Source organism: Megalops cyprinoides, chromosome 18, assembly GCF_013368585.1.
Source record: "Megalops cyprinoides isolate fMegCyp1 chromosome 18, fMegCyp1.pri, whole genome shotgun sequence".
NCBI classification, from domain to species: Eukaryota; Metazoa; Chordata; class Actinopteri; order Elopiformes; family Megalopidae; genus Megalops; species Megalops cyprinoides.
The window spans coordinates 1,719,861-1,741,449 of NC_050600.1; the positions used below are offsets into that span (position 1 = coordinate 1,719,861).

At 44.5% G+C, this 21,589-nt stretch overlaps 1 protein-coding gene across 1 annotated transcript; it reads left to right on the top strand.

Annotated features, from left to right (window-relative positions):
* Positions 1-1,698: 1,698 nt before the first annotated feature.
* On the top strand, positions 1,699-21,208 carry tbc1d19 (TBC1 domain family, member 19). Its single transcript, XM_036551546.1, has 21 exons — positions 1,699-1,878; positions 2,828-2,900; positions 3,346-3,391; positions 4,937-5,012; positions 5,454-5,528; positions 6,042-6,105; positions 7,158-7,204; positions 7,732-7,842; positions 8,594-8,666; positions 9,130-9,168; positions 9,867-9,979; positions 13,443-13,517; positions 14,118-14,180; positions 14,819-14,903; positions 15,150-15,194; positions 15,409-15,441; positions 15,689-15,798; positions 17,506-17,597; positions 18,769-18,884; positions 19,295-19,365; positions 20,655-21,208. The coding sequence occupies exons 1-21, from the start codon at positions 1,783-1,785 to the stop codon at positions 20,727-20,729; spliced, it is 1,578 nt and encodes a 525-aa protein (XP_036407439.1). The 5' UTR covers positions 1,699-1,782; the 3' UTR covers positions 20,730-21,208.
* Positions 21,209-21,589: the final 381 nt, after the last annotated feature.

The following is a 21,589-nucleotide window of genomic DNA, read 5'->3' on the forward strand; positions in this document are numbered from 1 at the left end:
AACTACATTGTTATTAAATCTGTTGAAACCGACAATGTATACTGCAAAGAAAGACAAACGCATCAATATCAGATGTATCAGATGTGCCCCAGGTGTATCCTAACCTTATAAAAATACAGATGTGTCAAAACAACTTCATGTAAACTTTCTTGTCAAACGTTTAACTAGTTTGAGATTTAAATGTAAGATGTTAAAGAAGAGGTTTGCAATAAGAAGTGTTCCCAACCCAAAATGATCAGCAGCGGGAAAGCAGAATATCTGAGCTATGAAACCTGTCAAAGTAAAATAATCACATAAGCAAAGGAACCTACGGATAAAAAAAAAAACACAGAATAAACACAATCATTAATTAGGCTAATTGTAAAATATCTTAACCAACAAACAATTAGATGAATAAATAATTGAAATTCTGTAATATACTGGACGTAATATTATTTTCATTATACCTTACCTCATTTCATGACAACTTGAATGGTGGTATTATCAAGAAAATTACAATAAACATTCAGTTTATTATACGTGTATATGAAGTTTTATTATAAAAAATGATTTCACAGATGTAAGAATGTAAGATTTCACAGAATTTAAATGCTCATCTATTGCACGATGTATTAATACATTTTAATATTTATTTATTTGTTTATTCGTTTAATATTGACAGGTTTCATTGTCCATGGTAGAATAGCTATCTATATCTACACATTTTAAAATAGATTTGTCTACAAGAAAACGAATCTGGATAAAATCAAGATAAATTGCTTTATTTACCTAGAGCTGTATTAAATAATATACATCTTCATTTTTGCTTCCTTCTTCATTTGAATTATATAACTAACCAGGAGTCAATTCCAATAGCAATATTGAAGATTATTTACTCCAGTAATTTTGTAGATAAGATATGATTATTAGCTTATGGACAATTTCCTGTTGACAATGTACTCCTCATCAAAAGCAATTAGACTCAAATCAACATACATGCATCCTGTTCCACATGACTGAAAGCTGACTTGTTCAGATCATATATAGGCCTACTGTATTACCGACGTTTACAGCTTTATTCCCAGTCCTTCTATGACCAAAGGAAGTAAAAAATAGAAATCAGAGTTTTAGTACAAATGAAAATAAAGGCAAAATATGTTAAATAAGAAATAACATGAATAAATCATGACCATGCTGTTTTATGTGCATATATGCTTTCATACTGCTGAATATGCTTCAGATCTCCAACGTGAACACTGCAGAGAGGTCTGTAGTGGTGACACATAGGCGTCTCTTCAGATCACATTCCGCTGGCAGAACTCCACACATGCACAGTCTGTAGTACTTCTGTGTCTGTCTGTCTGTCTGTCTGTCTTGCTGTATCTTTATGTATGTAGCCTTAGCCTATATATGTATGTAACGTTATTTAAATAAGAGTGATCAAAAAGTCATGAATTCACACGTGTCTGCTTTACTGCGTTGTTCGGCGTCTGGTAACAGTCTGAAGCGTTTTACGATGATCTGCACATCAAATTCAATAGCCTACCCCAGTACTAAACGGACCGCATGGCATGACCACCGATAAACTGCCCTCGGTAAAAGGAAATTACTGTTACTATTACAGCTTGCAGTGTGACACTAGGAACGACATTTCGCCCCGCATGTTTCCGTCCAGGTTTCTTTAATCCCGTACCGTTGCTTAGTTACTACTGAGCGACCTGCAGGGAACGTTTCATGATTTTCAAGAAAGAAATCAGTCAGCTACCTAGCTAGCTATCTGTAATAAATTAAATATTGCAAACGATGGACGAAGCAACAGAGCTGTCGATGACTATCGCGCAGGTAGTCCAGCGATTGAAAGGAAGCCATTTACACTCTCAGCTAGAAAAACAGGCCAAGGTGAGACTGCGCCCTGTGCAGCACTGCAGACTGTCCTGCTGATGGCTGGCAGCTAGAACCGCATCCGTTTTAGCTGAAACAGCGAAAGCATATGTCATGTAGCGGATCTGATTTTTGCATTATTCGTTTCTGGTAATTGGCTAAAGAGCGAGCAAACTTTACATGCTGTTCCATTGTCTGGTGCTAAATCCTCAATTAGTTAACACAATGTTAGCAAACAGCTAGCTGTATAAGCTAGTTTGGTAAATAACACTGAATAGTTGGACATTATTATTCGCACGAAGTATCTGAAGCAATCATTATTGTGTACACGCTGCAAACGCCAGTGTGGTTTAACTGCAACGTATACAGTAATTAATAATAGCACAATGTCAGATGTAGTAGTAGCAATGTTTAAATACGTCAGGAAATTATTAATGAGCTACAATGAATATGCAAAAACCTTAATAGTTTACTTAGTGTTCATTTTAGATTCGAAGCATTTGGAATGCCATTTTAAGTCGAATTGGAATTTAAATGTTACACTTTTCCACCAACTTCGTGTAACTGTCTTACTTTACAGTAATATGTGACAGATGTTGGTGAAATCACATACTCCTTAAAGGAGAGATTAAATTAAACTTGAAAGAATGAATTGTCTTATTTTGTAAAGCCTTCATCAGTGGAAAAACAGCATGGCTTTTTATGATCACCGATGGAGATGAGAAATGGCAAATTCAGCTGATGTCACAATGCCCAGTCATGTAAAAGCTGATTGGTTTACAGCAGGAGCCACATATGCACAGGCTGCGGGGTCATGCTGCAGCACGATGGCACTGATCCTCAGACATGCAGCTGTGCCCATGTCAGGCTAGGCTAAAGCACACTCACCCTAAACACACTCGGACACAGCTCACTGCTGCTCTCTGCTTGTGTGAATAAGCCCTCATTGTAGGTTTTCTCCACACAGGAGTGTTTGCACAAACCAGAGATAAAGCTTGAATGTCTCAAAGATGACGTCCGGAATTACTTGAAGAACACAGGTAAATTTAGTTGATCAGTCTTAGATAGATTATTGTCATTCCCTGAGAGCTGAACCTGGGGTGTCCTCCAACCTGCTGTTGCTTGCTTTTACCCTTAGGAATGGGTCAGCTGCACAGTTGGTGAATGCAGCAAAGTGCTTGTTTTATGAAGGAAGAAGTGGGAGTGAGGAGTCAAAAAGCTCCATTAAGTTCGTGTTGCTCCACCTGTTTGTAATAGTTCACTTATTGTTGTGTAAAATTAGTATTTTAGGTAATAAGGCATTTAACCTAAATTACTCCTGAAGTGTTTAGCTATATCAGTACTGCTTAGAACATTCGCAATATTTGGTGTGAAACATATTTGTTAGGATTCATTAAGACCTCCTGACCTTGCAGGAAACTCCCTGGCTCTTATACGACAGTCTTGCTCTCCTGACTTTTTCTTTTTGTTTCTGTTTTTTCTCAGGTTGGGAGAGGGCGCTGCAGAATGCAGTATACCGCGAGTTGCACGTGTGAGTCACTGATCTCTGGAGGAAAGCCTCCAGTATTTTACTTACTGTTCCCTAGAAGAAACAGCACTGTACTTCAGTCACCGCTCCCTGGGGGATATACTTAGTTACTTTAGTGACTGGTCCCTGGAGGAAAGACTTAGTTACTTCAGTTACTGTACCCTGGAGGAAAGGTTCTCTTTACTTTCTTTCTCGTTTTCTGGTCTTTTTCAGCCACACAGAGAGACATAAAGCTTGACCGTCCCTGAATCTCTGATTTTGTGGTGTTCATTTAGAATGTTTAGACACCTGTGTCACTTATAAACCCTGCTTTCAAATATTATGAAGATAAAGCACTCTACTTGCCTTTTGGCACAGGGAGCCTGTCCATATCTCTACTGGTATACATATAAGGATGTGACTAAAACAGGCACAGACAGACAGACAGGTATGCTCACACACACACACACACACTCGCACGCACACGCACTCACACACAATCAGTGTATTAAACCGCCTGGATAAGGTGTAAATAGAATTATGTTTACACAGTCCGTCATCAGTTAGACCAAAAGGTAATATCAAACAATAATCACATTATTAGATTTTCAATTTAAATGATCATTTCAAAGATAATGCAAATGGCAGGCTCATAAAATAATGCATTTTGGATGACGAAGTGATTCTACATCACTATGTAATGACAGGTCTTGACTTTGCGCAGGTCATGATTGCGTAGGTGCTAATGGACAGTTATATATATGCCTAAAATCAATATTCTGGTTCAGGGTTTTATATCTATAAAATCAGAAAGTCTTTCTTTGCCCAGGTTTTGTTTTAAGTACCTTGAATGCAATGAACGCTGTAATGAATATCAAAAAGTCTGACTCTTACTTCTGAATCTTACTCGGCTTGCTCTCATTTCTCCGTTCTCAGATGTTTCACATCACTGATTCATACAGCTGTCATTTCTTAGCGTGATAGTCTGAGCATCAGTCTTTCATCAGATTGTGGGGGACATATATTTATCTGACCCGTAAAAGACTTAGGAACCTTAAAAATGAAGTCTGTGAATGTCATAGTCTCGGTTCCTCTTACTTTTGTTTCTCTTACTGTGTCCGGTTTTATGACCTGTCCAGTGCTGATATTAATGGCTCCCAGTCTCACCACTACATAAAAGTGGAATTATGCCTTCCTTTGTCAAACGTGAGTCATCCGTACCTTCGTTTTAACGTGGAATGTTTATGTAGGACTGAGTGTTTCAGGACACCAGACGAGTTTGAGGAGTCGCTGAAGAGGCATGATCCTGTTGAGACAGGCGGAGTCATTAAGTGAGATGATGAGTGGCCGAGGCTGGGCGAGGGGGGGGCACTGTGTCCTGCGAGCCCTGCAGAAGGGGTAAACAGTACCGCAGCGGTTTTCCGTCTGTTCCTGCGTAACGGGGGGGAGTCTGGGTGGCTGTCCTGATACGGGCCGGTGTAAACAGCGCCTTTTCCAGAGGCCAGAGAGGGAGGAAGCGGGCTCTTTGTGGAGGTGTTATCTGAGATGTTGTGTGTCTCCTGTCTCTAGCCTGCCCCCCCCCAGCCACCCAGCGGCACCCCCCCAGCACATGAAGGAGCCACTGGTGTACATGCGCAAAGCCCAGGTGTGTGTGTGTGTGTGTGCGCGTGTGCGTGTTCATGCATGCATGTGTGTGTGGGTGGGTATATCAAAAAGGTTGCATAGCATTAAATGTTTGTTTTTGTAGAGTTTGATTTTTTCCACATTTTGATTTTCTTTTCAGTTTACATTTGCTAATTATTTTGGTAACATTACACGTAATGTAACCTTGAGATTTTTGATACACTAATGTGAGCAGCAAAAACATACCTCAGTAAAACCTGATAACCCCACCAGTTTGATTTGTGAAATACACATTTTGTTTATGAAAGATTCATGAAGTGTCTTAGACTAAAGACTAAAACTGTGTGTTGAAAGTTCTTACTATCAGTAGTGGAATGGAAGGAAACTCTGGGAAAGAAAACGTTTGAAATGTGGAATATCAAGCTGTCAGATGTCATGCTCTTGGTTCTTGCTTTAAACAAAGGCGAGCTGGGAGAATCGGATCCTCAAAAGCCTGAACAGCATGTGCACGGAGCTGGGCGTCCCATTGGCTCGCAAGGTAAGACACCCGTGAGTGAAGACGGTGGAATGGCCTGGTTACGTACTGAAGTGGAAGCAAGCAAATCATCATAATATTTATTTACCTGGTAGAGACTCTTATCCAGGGTGACTTAAAGGCCTGCTATTTAGACCCTTTTATTTAGACCTCATATTTACTGATGCGGATCAGGTTAGGCACATTGTGAAATGGTGAAATGACAATCGAACCTGCAGCCTTCTGCCTGTCAGCCCAGCTCCGTGTGCCCTGTGCCCCTGTGCCCCTGTGGTAGAGGCAGCGATTATGTAACGGCACGGCTGCTATGCCCTACTGTACCCTGGGGAAAGGCACTTAACCCAGAATTACCTCTGTAATATCCAGCGGTGTAAATGGATAACATGTAACGACTGTAGCCTGTATGTAAGTCTCTCTGGATAAGAGCGTAACAAGTAATAATAATGGAACGGAAGGGAATGAGGATGTGGGGCTCTGAATAGCATCTGAGTCTGCTGTTGCTCCTCCCCTCTCCCACAGAGACCCGCCCATGAGCAGAGGGAGCTCATCAGCAAGTGGAATGAGATGGGCACAGATGAACCAGGTCTCCGGCCACACCCTGCTGATGCAATCACATTACAATAGCAATGATAAAAGCTACTTTTACCACTACTATTGCTAATACTAATAATGCTGATAATTTCCATTATTAACAGCAAATAATTACTTGAATTGTAAGTGTATTGTTTTAGTTTACAGACACAGACACTTAACAGCAGCAATTACAACAATTATACTCATGGTAACGTTTTGATTCATGCTTATTTCTTAATTTATTTGGCAGATGATTATATCCAGAGCTGCTTGTTTCGAAAACAAGACGTCATGGCAAGATACATTAAACGCATATGACAGGCATATCAAAAACACTGAGAGCACAGGCTCAGAATAGCCAGTAGCAGGGTAAAAAAAACCTGCGTTGTATGAAGAAACAATTACACATTACTGTAACTGTGCCAGGAGGCACACACCGCCAGAAGATGATCCATAAGGGCAACATTAGCTTAAATCACAATGTGCATATGGTGCCAAAGAATGATCCGTAAGAGTAACATTACCTTATATCATAGTCTTCACATATTTGCAGAGAATGACCTATAAGAACAACATTACCCTGTGTCTTAACTTATGCATGGTGCCACAGAAAGGCCTAAAAGGACAACATTGACTTATATCATAGCCCTTACGTATTGTTGGAGAATGACCCACAAGGAAACGGTGAGCTGTCGTGATGTTACACCATGCTTACTCAGTGAAATGTCGTTTGTGTACAGTCCCGCACACTGATATAACATTGCTGTCATTAAAGGGGTATGATAACATTTACATGTGCCTGCCTGGCAGAAGGGTAAACTGGAGATCCTGGATTGGGATAATGAAAATACTTTAACATTCCTTCCACACCAAGGGGCGGTTAAAAAAATTACTTCGTTACGTCCTCCTGCCACAGAGAGGAGTCACAGCCGAGTCAGTGCATAGTCACGGCAGTGCTCTCACAGATCCGAGGCTTCACTTTACCATGCCCCTCGCTTTCTCTCTCTCTCTCTCTCTCTCTCTCTCTCTCTCTCTCTCTCTCTCTCTCTCTCTGATTGACAGATCTGAGCCGGTTCCGACCTGTTTACGCCCCTAAAGACTTTCTGGAGGTGAGTGCATTCACTGGAGGATTCTAACAGAACTTGGAGAGTACAGCATCGTGCAGGCTGCGTGCTCCAGTTGCACTTGTTCCTGTCTGATTTTGCGCAAGTCCTTGTTTATTATTTATGGGCCTGAAACAGCATGGATATGCAAACTGTACTGTCTGTCAGACCAGTTTAACCTATTCAGGCAACCATGCAGTCAGTCCAGCTCTTCAGTTTCGCTTTGCTTTATTGGTATGACTGAATCAATATTTGCATAGCCAAAGCATTGTACTGTACATAAATGATTCGCAAAGTAGCAGTGGTAATGATAATGATAATGGTGAACGGCAAACACAGCTGGGTTCGACACATTGGTGGTAGTTGGGGTGACCTCTACCAAATTAAGAAGGTGCCCCTTTTAGGGAGATACCCCATTAGGAAGGTGTCCTGTTAGAGAGATCCCCTGTTAGGGAGTTTCCCCCTTCGGGGAGCCAGGTGTCCCGTTTGGGGGGGATGCCCCGTTCAGCAGAAGTGACACCCTCTGTTTCCAGGTTCTGATCAGCCTGCGGAACCCGAACCACAACTGCAGCGACGAGGCCAGCAGCCGCTCCCACTGGGGTCTGATCCAGGTGCCGCTGGGGGTCCGAGACGTGCGCGAGATGGTGAGTGCGCCGGCCCCCCGTCAGTGCGGGACAGAAACTGTCTGTGCAGCCGCGGCGTGTGTGATGTGCCGTCCCCCACCTGTTCCACGGTCACGGTCACATTCCCGAATGGAGCGACCCTAACGCTAACCCTAACCCTCTACCCCACCCCACTGTCACCACGCACTTATCCAACAAGGGTGGGAGTAGATTCTGCAGTGTAGCATAGTGATAAAGAGTGGGGCTCGTCACTGAAAGGTTGCTGGTTCGATTCCCTCTGGGGCACTGCTGCAGTACCCTTGGGTAAGGTGCTTAACCTAGAATTGCCTCAGTAAATATCCAGCTGTATAAATGGATGACAGTAAAAATTGTAACGTACCGTATGTAAGTGGCTGTGGATATGAGTGTCTGCAGAATGACCATAGTGTAATGTAATTGGCCAGGAGGAGACAGGATGGTGTACATGTGCCTCTTTTTAACAGATGCACAGCAGAGAGGTTGCTGGTTCAATTCCCTGATGGGGCACTGCTGTTGTGCCCTTGGGCAAAGTACTTAACGCATAATTGCCAAACAACTGTAACCTACTGCATGTGAGTTGCTGTGGATAAGAGCATCTCCTAAATGATCATAATGTAATGAATAATGTCATGGAGGCCTTCTGGGTACATGCATTATCCAGATCCATATCCTTTACCCATATTGTTATTTAGAAACATGCATGTAGGAATGAGTTGTGTGAAACAGACAGTGGGGATTGTTGCCTGTGTTTCAGCGAGAAGGCTTCTCTGAGCTGGGCCTGATGACTGGTCAGCTGGGCATCGATGACCACACCCACGTTCCTCCAGGTAAACCCACCTTCTTCTACAGTATGGCTGTTTTGGCTTTTCCTGTTCCCCCTGCAGCATTATTGCGAGGGTGCTCTGCTTCTCCCAGCTCACACTTAAAGACGAAAGGCCTGCTTTAATGTTTGCTCCCTCTCTTATGGCCTGAAATATCAGGTGAAAGTGTTAAAAGACCATTTGGAATACATAGCTGTTTGGCAGATATCCTATCAGTGACATTTAACTTGCTGTACGGGTCATTAGGGCTTTCCCCTGACAAATGCCTGAGTCTCCAGATTCACGCCAGGATGGGGTGGATGTTTGTGTGTATCTGAAACTCATTCCATGACAACAGGTTTATTTGACCCCCCTCTCTCTCTCTCCCTCTCTCTCTCTCACCCTCTCTCTGTCTCTCTCACCCTCTCTCTCTCCCTCTCTCTCTCTCCCTCTCTCTCTCTCCCCTTCTCTCCTCCCTTGTAATGTGCAGATCTGTTTGAGGCGGAGCATGTTCGCATCGGGAAAAGAGGTGAGCTGAGGACAGTACCGCTTCACCCATACCGGTTTTGGCCCCAGATTCGGGGGTATCGGGCGATGTGCCGGGTCACCTCCTGCCCCGCCCTCCTGATCTGGGAAGGGCTTTTTTGGACAGACTGCAGCACCCCCAGCCAAACCCTGGCCTCTGGTTCCCGGCTGCTGTAAACAGGCCCTTGCCGGCAGCCGCAGTGTTTGTGCCTGCAGGGGTTTTAAGCTGCTCTCTGTCGATGGGCTCAAGTGCCTGCGTCCCACAATCCTGTGCAAATGGGCGAGGAACCTCTTGCAGGGCTTTTTAACAGGGATTGTAAATTGAGCGCAGTGTAAACACACAGGCACTGATGGAAATGAATCAGACTCCGGGGGAACACATAAAGAAAGAGAAGGTACACAGATTCAAGGGTCTTCACTCCTGTGCAAGTGCTGTCTGTCAGTGGAGCATTCTCTGAAGGAAGGCCAGTGTGCTGGAAGTACAGACCCCTCCCCTCTACACATTTCTTCCTTTCCCACTCCAATAGTTCTTTGAATTTCTTTCTCTGCTCCAATGGTCAGTGTGGATAAAGCTTCAGTCTGTGTCAGTGGTCAGTGTGAGTAAAGCTCTCTCTCTCTCTCTCTTTCTTTCTCTCTCACACCCTCTCTGTCTTTCTCTCTCTCTCCCTCTCTTCCCCTCTCTCTTCCCCCCACCCCCCCCAGTGCTCAGTGAGCGGGACAGTGCTGCAGCTCAGCAGTACAGTCGGCAGGGCTGCCCCACGGGACTGAGGGCCGACCTCTGGGCTCTGATCCTCAACTGCACCAATGAACCGGAGGTCAGAGCGTGCACACGCACGCACATACAGAAACACACACACACACACACACTTAGAGACATACACACATATACACACACACACGCACACACACACACACACACACACACACAGCTGCTGGGGTTCCCAAGCTCCAGCTCTCGTAAGATCAGACATTAAAACTACACTAAAGTTAATGATTCTCTGCGGCTCTTTGATCTCACTGACCCCAGCGATGTTGAGGGGGCCTCTTTAGCTAAAAGGAACAGACTGCTCTACAACTTACACAGACTGTTGTTACAATTTGTAATGATAATTCACAAATCCTCTCTGCTGCATGTTTATGAGTATTTATACTTTTGGGTGTTCACAGATATTTTTTGTCTGTGTGGGTATTTACGTGTATTTGTACCTTTGGGTATTTATGGATTTGTATGTCTTAATGAGTATTTATGTGTATTTAAACTTTTTGGTATTCGTGAACACGTTAGTCTTTACGTGTATTTTGGGTATGTATACTTGTATGAGTGCTTATACATATATGTGCTTCAGTATATTTTATGGATATTTGTGTCTATGTGATTTCACTGTTTATTAATTTAACAAGCAGGCTGATAATTCACTGATCGTACTGCCCCCTAGTGGTAGAATGTCATTACTGCCGATTGCCGCTGAGGGAGCCTTTAGGGAATCTGTGAGCTTCCTCCACCCGCAGTACAAATGGTAGCTGACCTGGATGTGCATAAATGCACAGAGTTCATTCTGTCTCAGCAGAGGCTGCGGCCCGGACAGGAGCTGCTGCCTGACCTCCTGTGTCAGAGTTGGGGCTGATGGGTCGGCCTGTCTTTCATACGGCTTGTGTAAATAGAGAACGACAGGCAACGTGATGTTCCCAAGGCCGCTTTGCAGGGCCGCATCTTCGCCATAAATTAGCCGTGGCGGTGTTTACAGGAGCCCGTGGTAACTTGTCTCACCGCTGGGATGCCAACGTAATCAAACGGGGGCGATTTAGCAAAGTTATCTCATCTTGTTTGCTCCATGTGTGGCGAGCGGCCGATCTCCCCCGCGTTTGTATACGGCAGTAGTCACCAGACTCCCTCTCCCAGTTCAAACAAAGCCTGCTCTGGGGAAGATTGATCCCCGCTGAATGTTCCGGATCGAACGGCGTCTGGACACGTTTTTCTTGTCCCGTCAGAGAAAGGACAAACACTGCACCCTGGCCAGTGCTTTACGGTGCCGGCAGGCCCTTTAACACGGCAGGCACTGTGTCAGGCCTGCACACACGACCCTGAGGTGTTCCATTGTGGCCTCACAGATAATAATATCACAGATAATAATGAGTGAGGCATGGTGGGTTCCGGAATCCCTGCACCAGGGCCCACCTGTCCATCATTTCTCATCTCCACCCAGGGCCACTTTTCCCACAATCCTTTATACTCACAGAGGTCAGAGCTGCTAACTTTGACAGCCTGGTGAAAGAGTGCTCTTTAAGGCTCGTTGCCTGCTTGATGAATGGCTCTGGGTTGGGGTGGGGGTGTGATTCATTATTTGCTGCAGGGGTATGTATACCCCTGTCACACAGACTCTCCGGTGCTCCTCTGTGTGGAAACCATCACACACACAGTGAGTCCACTCCCTGCTCAGGTAACACTGCGGGTTTGCCTGCGTATGCAGTAATGACATCACTCATGAGCAGCACTGGATCTGAAAGGAAAATAATCAATAGAAATGAAACCTGAAACTCAATTGATGAATTAGGTAGAATTCAGCATCAGACGATTAATGACACTGCACAGAAGTAATGAACATTTATGAAATGATATCACAGTGCCATTTGTCTCTGTCACAGTTGGTCAGTTGCGATGTATGGATATGAAATTAGGAAGTCTAAAAATAGCTTAATTCTGTTTACTTGACTGGAGCATAGAGACTAATGGATAAAAAACGCTGTTTAACGACATGTTATTGATGGATGGTGGTTGTCACGGAAACCTCCCCTTCACTCTGAGAGATGAGGGGAAAGATGGAGCCTCATTACACAGGAAGCAGTCAGTCAGAAGCTTGGTGCTTTTTCTGCATTTTGAATGACGCATTTAAACATGCTCTAAAGTCTCACCATTTTTGTTCTTACACAATGTTTGGTAATCGGTAGTTAGCAACAGTCATCGCTGAAGTTGTGATGACACAATGCTGCAAGAGTTTCTCTTCATGAGTGCTTTTCCTCCTGCACATATCATCCTCTCCTGCCTTATTCTCTAGTTTTTGTGCAGTCAGTGCTCTGACCTGTGATGGATATGGATGAATATTGATCTGAAGACGTGATGTGTTCACTCTGAAATCATCAGGCCATAGTGGTTAGGCAACCAACAGGAAAGTCCTAGTTCTGGCATTTCCGTTTTACCCTTGAGCAAGGTACCAAGGTACCTCAGTTAGCATGGTGAGTAAGTGCCATCAGGTAGAGGGCCTAATACTTCTGTGTGAGGTTTTCCTCAAAATGTATAATACTACAAATAAGTCATTACATGCATATATTACATTTATTTAACTTATACAGTATCCATTTGCCCAGCATAATTATTTGACATTGGTTAAGCTCCTTGCCCAAGAGTAGGACAGCGGTGCGTTCGTCATCCTCCCGCTACCCCCCCTGCACCTCAGTGCCAGTGCGCAGGTTCACACCCACGCAGGAGGTTTGGGCTGCCTGGCCGAGCTATGTTCTGATCAGGGGGGACTGGAGCTGACCCCTGCCTGCCCCCCGGCTTCTGCAGAACTTTATCGTTTGTTCTTTTTGAACTTTGGGGGAGTTGTTATGACTCTCGCTGACACAGTCCAGGCAGCTTTAAATCCTGTCTTTGTGTCTGAAGACGTCTGGAAGCGTCTGCTCTCTCTGTGGGACCCGCGCATCACAAATTCATCCGTCTCCGCTCCCCCGTCTCCCCTTCTTCCACTGCCAGATTGGCCTCAAACCTGCCTGCGAAGTTTGTTAAAATGTTTTTCTTTCTTTCTGTCTTTCTTCCTCTGTTCTTTGTCCTGTTTTGATACCTAATCTCTGATTGAGGGGAATGTGGGATATAATTTTGCTGGTTTCATTTTTCTCCTGACAGCAGATTCTACATAATGCACCACACTGAAACCTGGCTGGACAAAATCACTGTCAGAGTATATATACACGTGTGTTTATTCAAATAAAATTGTTGTTCTAGCTTGTACATTTTTATTTTATTTTAAGTGAGTTATTTTATTGTGTAAATAGTTTATTGTAGTATGAATGAAGGGTATGATGTAAGTTCCTCTTATCTTAGTTTAAAATAAAGGCATAGTCCTCTTTCGTTTTATTAAAGATCCCATGTAATTAAAGGTGTTATTTTAACATGCAGTTTTAAAGGTATATGTTTTGCAGGCTAAATCTTCCTTTTCCTTTAAACTGTAAGTAGTAATAAAGGTGTCTGAGGTTACATTAACGTGTGTCTTGCTGTCTCCATAGGACATCATGCACTACGAGCAGCTGAAGTCAGGGGTGATCAATCACGACTTGTTGGTAGACAACTTAATCTACAAGGTGCGCCACATCTTCAGTGACACATCCATCCAGAAACCCTTATCCTTCTTACGTCCTATTTCATATCTTCACCAGGTGGAAGTTTTGCGTTTTTTCAGTTTCTGTATTAGCATCAGTGATTTAGGACTTGTTAAATATAATAGATGCTGGATCAGATGAAGGTACAAAATAATGTTACATCATAATGTTATTTAAACTCGCTCTGATTGTTTCAATGTATCCAGAAGTTGAACTGCACTTGGAAATGTGTTACCGTAGGTGCATACGATTTATGCAGATCTTGTGGGTCACTGTCAGGTACTGTATCTGTACTATGAAAAAGTGATGCTCCTTGTATCATCATGTGTAAGTGCTATGCCTAGGCAGATGGTATTCTTAGCTCAGCTATTCAGCCTGATGGTTTAGCACTGATGTGTTATTTGCTATGCTGTAGCGGAGCCCCAGTTCTTCTGATGTGCAGTTTGTGTATCTTGCCATGACTCTTTTAGAATTTGCCCTGGGAAACAAGTGTCTGCCAAATAAGTCTTAATGAAAATTAATATTTTTCTCAAAAATGTAAACGCATATGGTGAATACGCACTGTCTTCCTTCTCCCTTCAGGATGTGAAGCTCACAGCCAGTAATGATGACTACTACTTTGTGTTTGAAGACTACTTATATCAGGTGGGTGTGAGACCAACTTCGATTTAAATATGAAAATGCCAACAGGGGGAAGAGTGAACGTTGCACAGACATACTCTTTCACTTTATTAGGATGCTGGAGTCCTAAAGTTGCCACCAGAATTACAAAGGAAAAAGGGAAATACTGTTAGATTGTCTTTTGCTCCCCAGTCAGCCCCTATCAGCACAGAGATACTGAAGCACTGAAGCTCATATAAGCTCATTGATAGGTGGTCTTACAGGCACACAGGCATGAAGGTAAATAAAGGAAAAAAATTGCACCTCATGTACGAAACAGGATAAAACATATGGTATGAAGGTAAACATCCTCGGCAGCGCTGATCTGTTTTCCCAGCTGTTTAAAGCAAGTGTCGGATGTGCAGGTAGTATTTCATCTGGCCTTGCTGTTCTCCAGCGCGTGGATTTTCTCTTGAAAGTGTCCAGGTTTGTCGGGGAATCAGGATGGGTGTTATATTTGGATATGTCAGATGTTGGGGAGCGCGTTTCGCTTGTTGTGAGAGGGGTCAGTGAAGAGGCTGTCTTTAGAGGGAGCTCACAGTTTGACAGAGTACTTTTCTGAATTGTGTGTGTTTGTGCTTGTGTGTCCCTGTGTGTGTGTGTGCGTCTGTGTGTCCTCGCAGGTCTTGCTGTGTTTTTCGAGAGACACCGCGGTTCTGGAGCACTTCAGATATAACAGCGCCACTCCTCCCAAATCCTATATCCAAGGTAACCTGCCCTGGACCACGGCTCTGAAAATGTCACCATTCACATCTCTGTCCCTGTACTTTAAACTCAGACGGGGTGAGAAATACGGGAATGTGTGTGTGCTTGTGTTACTTTGGAATTCTTATCTAATGTCTGGCTGCTGTTATGTCTTTTTACAGGTAAATGAATTTACCTTGTGCAATTGTGTTAATATGTAGAATAATGTCTTATCCTTCATTCTGTTCATGATACCATGATTTCCCACAGGCAAGCAGGGAGTAGAGGGCTATGCTGTGGTTTATCCTCCCAACGGTAAGAGCTCTATTACCTGGGCTGCTTCATTCAACAGTAAATACCAGCCAGTGAACAGGCACCAATCAAATACTATCCAAATTGACAGGTACTAATTAAATACTGACTAAATACACGCACAAATGAACACCAGCCACACATTAATTAAAGCCATTTTTAGTGTATAGTTATGTATAATATGTCAGTGGAAATGTTACACTGTTTTTTTTTCCAGGTGTAATTCCTTTTCATGGCTTCTCAATGTATGGTGAGTTTTTCGTAAAGGTAAAGCTGACTCAAGAGCACAGTTTTCATTCTTTTTCTGTTGCATGGTTTCAGATCAAGCTGAAAGTTAGTTTTACAGTGTACAGCCAATAAGGGTCTGAATACTGGAAGGCCAGTGTGTGTGTGTTGTCTCTGTAGTGATGCGTGCGTGTGTGTGTGTGTGTATTGAGTGAGGCCTGTAGGCTGCAGAGTGTGTGATGTCTCTGTAGTGATGTGTGTTTCCTCTACAGTGGCTCCTCTCTGCTTCCTGTACAATGAGCCGGCCAGGCTGTACCGCATCTTCAGGGAGATGTACCTGCGATACTTCTTCAGACTGCACTCCATCTCCTCCTCCCCCTCAGTGAGTGCAGCGAGCCTGTGTGTGTGTGTGTGTGACTGCAAGAGATCATGCCATTATAATGTAGTGTGTGTAACTGTGTGTGTGTGTGTGTGTGTGTGACTGCACTGACTGTGTGTTTGAGGGGATAATGTTGCTCTCTCTACAGTGTGTCTGACTGTGTGTTTGAGGGATAATGTTGCTCTCTCTACAGTGCGTCTGACTGTGTTTGAGGGGATAATGTTTCTCTCTCTACAGTGCGTCTGACTGTGTGTTAGAGGGGATAATGTTGCTCTCTCTACAGTGTGTCTGACTGTGTGTTTGAGGGGATAATGTTTCTCTCTACAGTGTGTCTGACTGTGTGTTTGAGCGGATAATGTTGCTCTCTCTACAGTGCGTCTGACTGTGTTTGAGGGGATAATGTTGCTCTCTCTACAGTGTGTCTGACTGTGTGTTAGAGGGGATAATGTTGCTCTCTCTACAGTGTGTCTGACTGTGTGTTTGAGGGGATAATGTTGCTCTCTCTACAGTGCGTCTGACTGTGTTTGAGGGGATAATGTTGCTCTCTCTACAGTGTGTCTGACTGTGTGTTTGAGGGGATAATGTTGCTCTCTCTACAGTGTGTCTGACTGTGTGTTTGAGGGGATAATGTTTCTCTCTCTACAGTGTGTTTGACTGTGTGTTTGAGGGGATAATGTTGCTCTCTCTACAGTGTGTTTGACTGTGTGTTTGAGGAGATAATGTTGCTCTCTCTACAGTGTGTCTGACTGTGTGTTTGAGGGGATAATGTTGCTCTCTCTACAGTGTGACTGTGTGTTTGAGGGGATAATGTTGCTGTCTACAGTGCGTCTGACTGTGTGTTTGAGGGGATAATGTTTCTCTCTCTACAGTGTGTCTGACTGTGTTAGAGGGGATAATGTTGCTCTCTCTACAGTGTGTCTGACTGTGTGTTTGAGGGGATAATGTTGCTCTCTCTACAGTGTGTCTGACTGTGTGTTTGAGGGGATAATGTTTCTCTCTCTACAGTGTGTTTGACTGTGTGTTTGAGGGGATAATGTTGCTCTCTCTACAGTGTGTCTGACTGTGTGTTTGAGGGGATAATGTTGCTCTCTCTACAGTGTGACTGTGTGTTTGAGGGGATAATGTTGCTCTCTCTACAGTTTGACTGTGTGTTTGAGGGGATAATGTTTCTCTCTCTACAGTGTGTCTGACTGTGTGTTTGAGGGGATAATGTTTCTCTCTCTACAGTGTGTCTGACTGTGTGTTTGAGGGGATAATGTTTCTCTCTCTACAGTGTGTCTGACTGTGTGTTTGAGGGGATAATGTTGCTCTCTCTACAGTGTGTCTGACTGTGTGTTTGAGGGGATAATGTTGCTCTCTCTACAGTGTGTCTGACTGTGTGTTTGAGGGGATAATGTTGCTCTCTCTACAGTGCGTCTGACTGTGTTTGAGGGGATAATGTTGCTCTCTCTACAGTGTGTCTGACTGTGTGTTTGAGGGGATAATGTTGCTCTCTCTACAGTGTGTTTGACTGTGTGTTTGAGGAGATAATGTTGCTCTCTCTACAGTGCGTCTGACTGTGTGTTTGAGGGGATAATGTTGCTCTCTCTACAGTGCGTCTGACTGTGTTTGAGGGGATAATGTTGCTCTCTCTACAGTGTGTCTGACTGTGTGTTTGAGGGGATAATGTTGCTGTCTACAGTGCGTCTGACTGTGTGCTTGTCTCTGCAGGGCATCGTCTCGCTCTGTCTGCAGTTTGAGAAGCTGCTCCAGACACACCTTCCCCAGTTGTTCTACCACCTGCGAGAGATCGGAGCTCAGCCGTGAGTCCTGCCGTGTGCTGCTGGTCTCAGCAGCCTGCTGCTCACCCCACCGTTCTCACCTTCCTCACACTGACATCCTCTTCTTTATCACCATAACATCATCGTCTTCATCACTCACGTTTCTTAGTGTCCAGCCTCAAACCACTTCAGGTGTCTCTACATGCAGTATCATATGCGCACCGACAGGTAATCTAATAGTAGTGAATAATTGCTCTGTGCAACCAGGAAAGATTTCCCTTCTGCGGTGAGATGTTTATGCCAACTAACCTCTTGGTGAAACCTGTGAAACCATTACGGTGATGGAGCTCCATCTAGTGGCAATAGGCTGCACATATGCTTTTGAGTGCCACATTATTTACTGGAGATTTCTGAATGTAACTAGTGATAGACGAAAGACTGTAACTGAATTTTGATCTGCACATGAAATATTTAGTATTTAACTATATTTAGTATGTGCTGTGTGCAGCTGTTGGACTCATAAAGCGTTAATAGCCTGTGAATTGGAAAAGAAGACAGACAGCGTATGATTCAGACATATTTTACTAATTTGAAAAGGGAGGGTGAGATTCTTCAGGTTAAAAAGCATTGCAGTGGATTGAATTTTCCGTCAAATATATTCTGTATTTTTCATTTAAAATGAGGATAGGAAATGATTTTAAACTGAGGGCGGTAAGTGAAAAGATTTTGGAGTCCTTAGCGTACCACCGGTATTACAAAGAAAAAAGTACTTTAGTACTGTTGCAGTGTCTTGTTCTACTGGTCAGCCCTTTTCAGCACAGAGAGACTGAATCACTGAAGCTCATATGCAGGCTGCAGTGTAGCATAGTGGTTAACCAGCAGGACTTGTCACTGAAAGGTTGCCGGTTCGATTCCCAATGGGGGCACTGCTGCTGTATCTATAATTGCCTCAGTAAATATCCAGCTGTAGCTGTATAAATGGATAACATTGTAAAAACCTGTAGCTGATGTAAGTTGCTCTGGATAAGAGCATCTACTAAATGCCAATAATAATATAAGCTCAGCCCTGTAGCGCATAGATGCTGGTGAGGTGGTCTTTTAGGTGCAGGGGTGTGAAGGTAAATTATGTTGAAGGAATAATTTGTGCCCCATGTATGAAACAGAGTGAAGTTGTCTCTCTGGATGTTCTCTGTGTATGCGTGCCTGTCGGCAGGTTGCGAATTGCCTTTAAGTGGATGGTGCGGGCGTTTTCCGGCTACCTGTCCACTGACCAGCTCCTGCTGCTCTGGGACCGGATCCTGGGCTACGACTCCTTAGAGATCGTAGCAGGTGAGAGGACTGTCAGTGGAATAAATGCCTCACATGTTTTTATATATACAGTTATGCTGCGAAGCATTTCTGCTTCTTTTTTACTTATTTGCATAGCTTGTGCTTTACGTGTTGTTTATTTAGATATTTTTTAAGTGAGTCAAATTAATTACTATTTTCAGGGATGAAATGGCAGCTGCCCTACCTGGGAATAAATACTGTAATAAATAAAATATTTATATTTTATATTTTATAAGTCATGTGGATGAGGAAGACGCAGGGCTGGCTGCAGTGTTAAATTCACAGCTTTGAAAGGCTGCTTCCCTGTGTTGCGTTTAATGCTTTGGGGACATGACTGGATTCAGCTGGGGCAGTGTGCAGGCTGGGGCGCTAATGCCCCAGTGCATCATGGGTGTTTTTATTCCCCTCAGCCCTGGCGGCGGCAGTGTTTGCTTACAGAGCTGAGAACCTGATGGAAGTGATGTCACTGGCTGCAGCCGAGGTTAGTGTGTGTGTGTGTGTGAGTGTGTGTGTGAGTGTGTGAGTGAGTGAGTGTCTGTGTGTGTCTGTGAGTGTGAGTGAGTGTCTGTGTGTGTGTGTGTGTGTGTATGTCTGTGTCTGTGTGCATGTATGTGAATGTGTTTGTATGGGTCTGTATGTGTTTGTGTGCGGGTCTGTGTTTGTGTAAGTGTGTGTGTCTTCGTATGGGTTTGTATGTGTTTGTGTTTATTTATGTGCGTGAGAGTGTGTGTGTGTGTATTTATGTGCGTGTGAGTGTGAGTGTGTGTGTGTGTGTCTGTGTGTGTCTGTGTGTGTCTGTGTGAGTGTGTGTGTGTGTGTGTGTGTGTGTGTGTGTGTGTGTGTGTGTGTGTGTGTGTGTGTGTGTGAGTGTGTGTCTGTGTGCGCGTGCGAGTGTGTGTGTGTGTGTGTGTGTGTGTGTGTGTGTGAGTGTGTGATCGTCGCTCCAGTGCGGACCTAAATTGAGCCCTCACCAGTAACTCTGCCTGCATGTGCAGCCCCAGTGCCACTGCAAATGCCTGGATGAAACTTTGATAGCGTAATTAATACGGTGCTGTGTGTGCCTGAGTGTGCCTCAGTGTACATGCTTGTGTGTTTTTAACATTTTGCGCTGTCCAAATTGTTATTACAATAAACCAAATTACCTTTAAGTCGAGGTCATTTTAACTTGGCTTGTTCTCTTTAAGGACATGGAAATTGTGAGTACCATGTTTGTGCCTCCGACACTCACTGGGAGGACAGACTGATTTCATTTTGAGATGAGGGTCTGTAAGGTCGTGCCCAGGCTCAGTAAAATGGCTCCTCTGACCCCTCCCTCCCTGCCCCTGATTGACAGCTGTAGTTCATGTGAAGCTGACGCAGACGTGTGAGATGGGCCCTATATTCAGATGCTGTCCGACATTATTTGCTTGCTCATGTACCACCTGGTTCTCTGGAGAAGGTATCGTAACATGGCTTTATTTTTAGCCTCGGGCCAGGGTGAAATATTAGCCTCCTTCTGTAAACATGATAGGTCACTAAATTTAATCCTTAATCCCAAAAGGCCAAGACGGAGGACAGGGTATGTGCTGCTTGGTTGTGAGGATGAGCATGTATTGCATCGTGGTGCAGTGAGAGGCACTTTTTTTTCCTAAATGACGAGGGAGGCCCAGTTTTTTTGGACGTTGTGGTAAAGGCGCAGGTGTGGGAGGTGTGGGGGCGTAGGGGGGAGGCACATTCCTGCCAGGCGGAGCTTGGGAGAATGACGCAGGGCACTTTGTCACCTCACCCCAGGCAGTCCTCGCCGACCTTTCAACTCTGAAGGTCATGCCCCTCCTCCAGATCTTCCTGTTCGCCACCACCATCTGAGGATCGCCGGGGGCAGCGGGGGTGCCAGGCCGTTCCCGTGGCAACACGCCCGATCGTCTGACAGGACCTGCACCCAGTCCAGCGTGTGAAAGATGCAAAAAGAAACACAAATGCATAGATTACAGAGATACCTCCCTGTCTTATTCTTGTACTGACATTGTGCTTTTAAACTATTCACTCAGCAAGAAATACAATATCTCATTACATACCTCATAGCTGACATGAACATATTATAGCATGCAATTTGCCCACTATGAAGACTAACCATAGTTAGAGCCTCCCCTTTCAGACAGGAGTGTACTGTGTAAATGCCAATGCTTGCCACCCTTAAGTATTTAATTGAAGCAGAAATTGCATGGAACTCTGTGTTGTATTCCTCTTTTCATGGTTGCTTTTGGCAGGACTGGAGTCTGTGAGGGCAGAGGGTGTGAGCACTGTTCACTGCTCACTGCTCACCGCTGGCTGCTCACCGCTGGCTGCTCACTGCACACTGCACACTGCTGGCTGCTCACTGCTCACTGCTCACTGCTCACTGCTCACTGCTGGCTGCTCACTGCTCACCGCTGGCTGCTCACTGCTCACTGCTCACTGCTCACTGCTCACTGCACACTGCACACTGCTGGCTGCTCACTGCTCACTGCTGGCTGCTCACTGCTGGCTGCTCACTGCTCACCGCTGGCTGCTCGCTGCTCACTGCTCACTGTTCACTGCTCACTGCTCACTGCTCACTGCACACTGCTGGCTGCTCACTGCTCACTGCTGGCTGCTCACTGCTCACTGCTGGCTGCTCACTGCTCACTGCACACTGCTCGCTGCTCACTGCACACTGCTGGCTGCTCACTGCTGGCTGTTCACTGCTG